The sequence below is a fragment of the Saccostrea echinata genome, unplaced genomic scaffold (assembly GCF_033153115.1).
Source record: "Saccostrea echinata isolate AGI-Se365-2 ecotype Australia unplaced genomic scaffold, CSIRO_AGI_Sech_v1 ptg000045l, whole genome shotgun sequence".
In the NCBI taxonomy this organism is placed as follows: domain Eukaryota; kingdom Metazoa; phylum Mollusca; class Bivalvia; order Ostreida; family Ostreidae; genus Saccostrea; species Saccostrea echinata.
The window spans coordinates 3,636,991-3,647,280 of NW_026889794.1; the positions used below are offsets into that span (position 1 = coordinate 3,636,991).

The following is a 10,290-nucleotide window of genomic DNA, read 5'->3' on the forward strand; positions in this document are numbered from 1 at the left end:
GTAATTACTGGAGAAAAATGCGTTAATTTCTTAATACATTTATAGTACTTTAATTAGCACCTGCTTAATTTTAACCAATTACAATGTACTGCAATCACGTGCAAATAATTCTTTATTACAACATACAGTCATATTTATATCGCCACTTTGCAGAGACTGAACATTAAATATCGGAATTCACACCTACAAACTTCTTTATTTTTCAGAATTCAAGACCTTATAAATTTAGATCACTTTGACATCCGAACAGAAGTTATCTCTAAAGTCGTCTCCTACGATGAACCTCGTTTTACTAGGACAATTAGAAGAGCTTAAGAGTGAAGGGATGACTGGAAACGAGAGTTACCTGGACTACGAACCTGATGATGAGACTGTGACCTCGCTGATACACTTGGCCCAGATCCTCTATTTCTACTATATACCTGTCATAATTTGTCTTGGGATATCCCTCAATACTATTGTGTGCATCGTCCTTCTCAGAACTAAACTAAGGAAGAAGTTCTACACACATGTGTTTGCCGCCACAACCATCAGTGATAATGGCTTTCTGGTGACGGTTCTGTTGATCTGGATGAAGGACCAAGCGGTTGATATTTACAAGGCTCCTGGAATGTGTCAGATGATCATTTTTATGAGTCATTTCTTTCCGTTTCTGTCTTTCTGGCATAGTGTATCAGCAAGTATTATTCTATTGATACGTCCGCGTTCCTCGTGTTTAACAAACACGTGTAACGGGCCGGGGAAGTCCAGGGCTTTAATTGTCTCTCTGTCTATTTTTACATTGACAATATATATTTACAAAACATGGACAAACGGTGTGTTGATTATTCAAGGAGCTCGATACTGCACTATCCTACCGGAAACGGAAGAAGCCATGAAAATATTGAATATTCTGGATGTGATAGTCTTACTTGTTTTACCTTTTATTATGTTCATCATTTTTGACTTACTGATTATCATCAAACAAATTATGAAGTTCTATCTTGCCAACTCCTTTAATGGATCCAGTACATATCGAGATTCTTTAAAAGTTGTTTTGGTACACTCCATTTGTTTTCATGTATTTGTAGGACCAGGGTGTATCTCAAAACTCATTTTACTGTTTCGCTATATGTCCGGAAATGAACACTATGATTATGAGGGAATGATCCTGGAGAGTATATTTCAGTATGTATTCTACACTTATTTTGGCATAAAACCTCTTTTCCATATCATCGTTTCAAAATCCTTACGAGTGCATCTGAAAGAACTGTTATTAAAAGCGAAACAAACCATGTCAATGTCCCGGATGTTGATGAATGCTGGATCACATGATCAGACCTTACTGTAGATCATTTTTGTTCCTATGTATGAAATAAATGTCATGGTGCCTTTCCAGTGTAAAATATTCCTATTGATAAAAACAGTTGGTAATTCGATGAAATCAGTTGAATACGCAACATCCGAGGCCAAACTAAAACCAGAACTTCACCTTGTATCTGAGTCGATTTGTTGGAGACTGTTCTATAGAAGTAACCATCCCTCAAAGAGAACGAAAGATATGCAATTTACATATCACGGAAAAAATTGCAATCTTTTATCTTGTTAGCATTGTGTCAGGGTTAGCATCAGAATTATGAAATTACGAAATTAATGGTTACGAAAATCATTCTAATGTTTAATTTATACAAATCAAAATAACTTTTTTGCCTTACGTTGTATAAAACTGTTGCTGCACTCATTTCCTAAAATTTCTGTTGTACATAATGTTTGACAGTAAATGTTAACACACACTTTCGTTTTTGTTTTTGTTTTTTGTTTTGTTTTGTTTTTTTATTTATGAAATAATGTAAGAGGTATTTGAAATAGATAGAGTCGGTGGTTACAACAATAGAAATAAAAGTCTGTCCTCTTTTCAATCTGAGTCTCATTAGACCATATGAAATAGAAAAGCGGTGCCTATGTATCTACAAACAAAATCACCTTTATGTAATCCTAGTGATCTGGCTAGGCTACCACATTAGTTGTAGTTAAAACATAACAAAGACAAAGTATATTGAGTGAGAATTGTCATTTATTAAATGACAATAAGTATATAACACAAATAAAGTTAAGGGGAGATCACCGGGATATTTCCTTAGTACAAAGAACAATAAAATTGGCAATGGTATCTCCCCTGTTGCAAACAATCATCATTTCGGCAAAATATTTTGACAAATAAAAAGTACATAAACAACAAATTTGTCAAAACAAAAAGCTGCCACATGGCAAGTAAGATGGCACAAGCACAAAGAACATAATAATCAGATTACAAAGATAAATAAAGTTGTTTTAATGATGGAGTAGGAAGGGGGACGGAGGGTGGGTAAATTTCTCAAAACAATTCTGTTAACTTGTTTACACTTCTAAATCAGTGAAAAGACGCTATCTTATGTCACATGATTTGAGTAAGGACTACGATTGGATAATAAAAACTTTTTCCCCAAGGGGAATGCTAATAACACAATAAGACTCAAACAAACAAGGAAACTTCTATACATCACATATTACATAAAGGCTATTATTTACAATAATGCTGTAAAATTCCCTATGAACTTCTTGAAAATTCTCCATATACAACCAAAATGTTAAAATTTGGGTCAATTTTTCGCGTGGATAATCCTGTATTTTAAGGCGACTCGTCAGTTGCAGATTTTTTCTGATGCCTACCTTGAATGTAAGATTGATTGATTGATTGATTGTATATTGTTTTACGTCCCATTCGAGAACTTTTCACTCATATAGAGACATCACCATGTAATGGTGAAGGGTTTCAAATTTTGACCTTTACTCGGCACTCGGGGCCATTGAGCAGTGAGAGATCTTTATCGTGCCAACGCCTGCCGTGACGCGGGCCTCGGTTTTTAAGGTCTCATCCGAAGTACCCGCAACTTTCACTTCAAAGTGCCGAGTGCATGGCGATGGAACAGTTGCTACCCATTTTTTATCGACTTAGGTCAGTCGCGGCCGAGATTCGAACTCACGACCTCCCGATCACGGAGCGAGCGCTCTACCGACTGAGCTACCATGAACGGTTTGAATGGAAGAAGAAATATCGCTTTGGTTACGGTTTTCTCTCATCCCGACAAAATATCGTGTCTATAAACTTCTTTAGGAGTCATTACTCATTTCCAATATATTGTTGCCCAAGACCTTCTGTTGTTTCATGAACCAAGGTCAAACCTCAATGTCATTAGGCAATGAGATGCTGCAGTTGGGTCATAAATTTGGCACTCTTAATTATAGAAGCAATTTATACCTTAGTATGATGTTTTTGACCAAAGCATTCTTCATAGTCTTGATGTAAATTAGATTTCATTGGTCAAAATGACCAGACAGTGAGGTGAATTGAGAATGTTCTGACCCCTGGCTTGAATGTTGATTAATGTCATATGTCAAAGGCCAATTTCAGTAGCAAACTAATGTGAAATCAAATCTTACTGATTCTAGAAGTGGTGTAAATCAGATATGAATGTTCAAGAACTCCAAAGAATTTTAGAAAATTTAAAATCATCAAATGGTCAATAACATCAAAACGTACGACTTCTCTACACTTTGTACAATCAATTATAACGTCAAATTAAAAATCAGGCTTTTTGATATCACAGATAACTGCTTCTTCTAAAAGTGGAGCTCGGAAATTTTCCTGTCTTGTGATTGGTCATCAACATATGACTTTGTTAAAAATCACCCTAATTCTACACAAAAGTACGCTGAAGTTGATATTAAAAGCATGCTTGAGTTTTTCATTGACAACATTTATATATAGTCTTCGGAGACCAGGTATTTCAACAAACTGTTGGAATTACGATGGACACGAATTATGCTCCTGTTTTTTTTTTATTCCTACAAAGCAGAATTTATTCAAAAACTTCTACAGGAGAAGAAAACACTTGCTGGGGCCTTCAACTCGACACTCAAATATATCGCCGGCTTCTACATCTGTTTCATATTTGAATGTTTTATTGACTATAGACGACAAGAGCCAACTAACAAATGAATTGTATGACAAAAGAGATGACTTCAACTTTCCCTATTTATATAGTAATATTTCGCAATTACCTGCATATGGTGTTTATGTCTCCCAACTTATTCGATACTCACGGGCATGTTCTGAGTACGATTAATTTTTAAACAGAGGTTACTAGCAGATAAGTTGACATTACAGGGATTTCGGTGGAAGTCAACATTTCGCAAATTCTATGGTTGTTATAATGCTCTTGTTCGTAAATATAACCTATCAATGGGTCGTATTATGGCTTAGGTGTTTTATACCAATTGCTAGGCTTTTCTTTTAACATTCAATTTGACTACGGAATTTCCCGTCTACCTGATCAATACAAAGGACTCACGGCGGGTGTGACAGGTCAAAAGGGAATGCTTATTCCTCCTAGGCACTTCGTTATTTTCACCTTTTTCACCTTTTTCAATAACTTTCTAACCATTTATTGAATATATTCAATCCTTCATTTGTTATAAACCACTGCGTAGAAATATGTTTTACATTGACTCTGTGAAAAATCATCAGAATCAGATAGTAAAAGTCGGAGTAAACTGGGGGTTGGGGGGTTGGGGGGGTTATCCTTTTTGTCTGCAGTTATTGCCAATCTTTACAGTTCAGTCGTTTGTCTCTGGAAAAAGGAACACTTCTTGGTCCACAAAGACGGTACTGTTTCAATACAAATCTAGTTCTGTTTTTTTTTTTTCAATATAAATTCTTTGTGAGAAATTACAACTCATGTCTTCTGAATCGTTCAAAATCTATGCAGTAAGATCATGAAATTGTTTTTCTTACATGAACTCCTATGTGCTAATTGTGACGTTATAAAGTTGTGCAGTTTCCCGTATTTTCTTTGAAAAGTTACAGTTGTGATTTTTTTTCTCAAAGATTTTTACACAACACATCCGAGATACTCATATATTTACTGATATTGAAGCAAAATTAAAAACGTTTTGAAAAAAATAAATTTTTAAGGAATAATAAGACCAAAACCGTAATTTTTCTTTTCATTTTTTAATGTTCCATTTCCACGTGCTTTAATTGCACGTTATGAATCTTCACATTGAATATTGAATGCTGTTTATTGTCTGCTTCTGTGTCACAATTGGCTGAGAGTTGCCCAGTAATATCAGACATTTCGAAAATAATCTATTTTTAAAAATCCACAACATCAGTAATTTAACATGCGTGATCAAGATCTTTACGAAACAGTCACAAGAGTTCCACGTCATGATGGTTTAATAATCACTTTGATAAATGACACATAACGAAGACACAATCTTAATATAATGATAAAACTATTTTTCTTTAATTAGCACCATCTTAACCAATTATTTAAAAAAAAATCAACATTTCATAGTAAATAAAAATTGTAGAGGAATTTTTACCAATGGCAAAAATTTTAGACACCATAACATGAAGAAAGCAATGTTCAAAGGGAGGTTATGGCGCCTACAACAATAACAATTTATCATCAGTGGATGTCATTTTACAAATTGTTGCATTATTTTCCTTATTAAGATAAAACAAAATAAAGGAGAAGAACGAATGAAAAGACAAAGATTATTTAATCTGGTATTCCCTTTATATTTGACTGATGGTGCTCTTTCACAGAAAAAAGATATATAATTTTATTTCATGTATATTCTATTTTGAATGCAAGTGTAGAATTTAAAACCGTTTTTCACTGCAGTTTGATCAAGCTTACCATATTTCAACTTCGGGATTTAAATTTCTTTTATTTGATGTCCATTTTTTATTTTATAAATGGAGCTTTTGTGGGGGAAGGGGTTGGGGGAAGAAAATCCCACAGCCAACATCTGATTTAAATATAGGCTAAAGTCTTATATTATTTTTTTCTCTTCCTCGTCTGAATCTTAAAGACAAGAGGTTAAAGAATTTCCTGTTGTTCAGCCGCTTGCAATACCCCAGAAAGTAATTACTTGCCATGGGAATATGAAAGACCTTAACAAATAATGTTGCAGTGAGCATAAAAAATGGTATGGAAAAGATGGACAAAATGACTTATGTTGTTCGGGATATGTCTTTAACCTTTAGCTGATGATGACAAATAACAGATTTAAAGGCAACAATGTGGTTTTTGTCCATGAACAATCCTAAAAGTGGTCAGTGGCAGAAACTGGACGTCTGATCGGTCGCTGTACGAGTAAAGTTCATTGAAAATTCACAATTATATGTAAATCATCATTCGTATATTAACTTTATAACAGTCATAAACAGCAATCAAATCAAATGCTCACTAACATAACTCGCTGTCTTATAATATCTGATTCATAAATCGTACGGAAGCTCATCTAAGATTATTATTAATCTGAATTCTATATGCCACATAGTCAAATTCGTTTGAACGATATTTATTAGTAATTACAAATTCAAGTTTTTATTTCATAAATGAAATCAATTTGTTAAAACAAAATTGTTGAATTCATTATATCGCAATTAAATCAAACTAATTGCCATTTTTAGGATTCATATTTTAAATAATTCAATTCGTTCATATTTTGTTTTAATTAAGCTTTTCGATATGTGATCCCAGATTGCAAATTCCATGAGAACAAAGTAAACACTTAAAAATATCAATTTAATTGTTTTCACAAATCCGACAATTCTAATATAAATTTTTGAATCTGTTCTCTCAAAATTTGCATTCTGCAACTGTGAACACAACTTGGATAGAAATATACGTTAAAAGATTATATAAATCCGTAAAAACATATTGACGAATATGAAACATGAATTCAGAAATTCATTAATTTAAATCAAGTCAATATAGTATTTTTTTTTTAAATATGCCAACGAATTCAAAAATTATAGCCTGTCCCACAGTACATGAATGCTTCCATTACTTAAGAATATTAGGACTTATCAAAAATATTTTTGAATTCCATATAACGAATTTATAGAATTTGTTTCAGCGAATTTTATTTGTTAGAACAGATTTTCCTTGAATATGTTATCTTTAAAAAATGAAACTACACGAGTAGCTGGGACATTTTGAAGTAAATATTTTGAAAGATATAAAATCTGAGATCTAGGAAGAGATGAAGTCAAAGAAAGAACAGCACAATGAAGGTTTTTCAGTATCATGGAGCAGCTATCAGGCAAAGTAGATGGGCTTGTAATAAACAATGACACCGATATGGAAAAATGTGTCAAAGCTTGAGAAACATACTACTAAACTGGAGACTAGTTGAAGGAGTGAAACGAGTTTGCCAGCAAGTATGTATGTAAGTATGGCTAATTTCTACACCAGTGCTCCCAAAAAAATAGCAAAACTCCGGTTAATTGGTCAGAACACCAGGACCAGAAGCTGAAAGAAGTTTTGTACTTATTGCGGAAAAGACAGGGGTCAACCTCGATCAGTGGGACATCCTGCCTATTCTTAAGATTTTATCGATTGATAAAAACTATCAACGCCTTGTGATTTTCAGTTTCAATACCACAGAATGAATTAAGTGTCATTACAAAGGGAGGAAAATTCAGAAATGATTTCCATATGCTAGATTACATAAAACTATGAAGGCTTGACTTGTTAGGACCTTAACATTTCAACATTTCCTAGAAAGAACGTGGTTTTCTTAATAGTAATAAAATCGTCCTTAATAAGAGTGGACACAATCACAAAATTGATGACATGAACATTAAATATAACTTCAAAAATAAATTTATTTAATGAGGCTAACAGGGGGAGCCAGAGATAGGTGTGACATTGACTTCAAGGCGAAGTATGCCTAATATATGGTAAGTTTTTGCTTATTTTAGTGTATATGGATTGTGTATGTATGCATTTATGTAGAGTTTAGGGTATATAATATGATTCATTTACCCTCCTTCATATGGTATTTTAAACTCAAACGGTCCAAAAAAAAAAAAAAAGCCTAACAGATAGTGATGGATCATAGTAGAAAGTATGCTGTTGTGTTTTTAATCTAAACAGTATTCATTTTGTTTTTATTTATCAAAAAAACCCTTAGAAATTGTTACATCACATTGATTGATTGATTGTATGTTATTTAACGGCTCTCTCGAGAATTTTTCACTCATATAGAGACGCCACCACTTGCCGGTGGAGAGCTGCAAATTTTGTCCTATACTCGGCACTTACGGCCATTGAGCAGTGAGGGATCTTTTTCGTGCCAGCACCTACTGCGACACGGGACCTCGGTTTATACCGTCTCATCCGAAGGACCGGTCTCCACTCCCACAGTGGGATTCGCACCCGCGACGTAAGGATCAACTCCTTACTTCGAGACTCTAGAGCAGACGCTCTAACCACTACATCACATTGATAAAGCTTTTCAGAAATGCTGTAAAAGCTCTTGTAAAATCTAAGAAAAATTCTTTGAATGTTTTAGATTATTTAATATAATATATACTGATATCAGAAATTTTGTGGCTGTATAAAATGTAGTTAGTTTTTACACTTCAGAAGTGAAATGGGATACTACGGTTTTTCATGACTTATTTTCAGGAACTGGAAAATTCGTGTTAAACGTATCCGGTGCGTAATTACCAGACCGTTAGTCGCCCGCGTGGCGCAGTGGTTAAAGCGTCTGCTCTAGAGTCTTGGAGTAAGGAGTTGATCCTTACGTTGCAGGTTCAAATCCACTGCGGGACGTGGAGACCAGTTCATCGGATGAGACTGTATAAACCGAGGTCCTGTGTCGCAGTAGGTGTTGGCACGAAAAAGATCCCTCACTGCTCAAAGGCCCTGAGTGCCGAGCATAGGTTAGAATTTGCAGCCCTCCAGTGGCAAGTGGTGGCGTCTCCATATGAGTGAAAAATTCTCGAGAGAGACGTTAAATAACATATAAACGAACAAACAAAACCAGTCCATTAAAAATGTTAACACTGGGTAACAACTTCTGAAAAGAATACAGATGAACAACTAAGGTTTAAGCATGAAAAATATTTTTAGAAGCCTTAAAACCTCTAAATATGCATCCTCACTTCCATTGCCAAACGTTCAGTATAATATTTGACGTTTCTAGCAGAGGTCTAAATTTCAAAAATTCATTCAAAGTAGAAGAAATGAAAAAGGTGAAGATGACGAACAGTAATCGATCTTAAAAAATCAATACAAACAATACAAATCTGTGAACAGGTCACAAGACACGGACCACCGGAAATTCCAATGGTCGTATCAGGAGAAGTAGACATCCTTGTCGACCGATCACAACCGCCGTGAGTCCTATATAATTACATATGTAAATGTTTTCCCCTCATATAACAGTATCTAATCAAGGCGTATTTAATTCTGTGTAAAATCAGGTTTATCACGTATCCTTGAATTCAATGTTCAGTCATAAACGATTGACGTAATTTCACAGTGACGTCATAAGCGGTAGACGAGCTCAACACATCTAATGCATACCATTGAGGTTTGAAAAAATTAAATCATTTTGTGGTTTAAAACTTAAGTACATAATCTACGTTTGTAAACCAGTCTCAAATGTAAATATAAGTAATAAGGTATCATTTTTAATTTTTTATCGGGATGTAAATACGGGTTGGCATGTGACAATATCTACCATAAAGCCCTTCGGGTTTTATAGGATTTGATCACGTGACCAACCCGTATTTACATCTCGGAAAAAGATTAAAAATTATAACTTATTTTAAGTATTGATCAGGTTGATGAAATTATAACAAAGGCCTTACAACTGGTATGAAATAACACCCAGATACGTTATATTTGCTAATATTTGCTAACACATCATAATATCATTATAACGACCAGAGAATTTAGAAATACTGACTTTAAACGAGGTTGCTGAGAGCCCTGTAACATCAAGGGACTGCTAGGAGACAGGCGGGAGTATCCTTAAAAAATTTCTCTGTGCTTTTATAACTGGTTATATATATATATATATATATATATATATATATATATATATATATATATATATATATATATATATTCCAAATCTATATGACTAATCATGACTTTGCTGTTCTTGAGAATTTTCCATTTATATATTCCTATGTAAAACTTTGATCACCAATTGTAGTCCCACCTTACCCCCAGTGGGCATAAACAAATTTTAATATACACTACATGAGGATGCTTTATCCTTATATATAGTTCAGCGTACAGAGTTACCGACCCCTGTGCACCAACCTTTCAGAATCTGTGACGAAGATTAAAGTTTTTCAAAAGAATGTAAAACTTTAAGGTCATGAGGTCATACATTTTTTTACCCAAAGAAGGTGTTGTCAATTGCAAGTTCTCTATAATTTAATGCCCTTGT

General features: G+C 34.1%; 1 protein-coding gene across 1 annotated transcript; it reads left to right on the forward strand.

Annotated features, from left to right (window-relative positions):
* Positions 1–224: 224 nt before the first annotated feature.
* LOC133201716 (uncharacterized) lies at positions 225–1,711 on the forward strand. Its single transcript, XM_061337506.1, has one exon. It carries the CDS (start codon positions 278–280, stop codon positions 1,328–1,330), a length of 1,053 nt encoding a protein of 350 aa, XP_061193490.1. The 5' UTR covers positions 225–277; the 3' UTR covers positions 1,331–1,711.
* Positions 1,712–10,290: the final 8,579 nt, after the last annotated feature.

Coding starts and splice junctions, on each gene's coding strand:
- LOC133201716 (XM_061337506.1), top strand. CDS start 278: ATGAACCTCGTTTTACTAGGACAATTAGAAGAGCTTAAGAGTGAAGGG.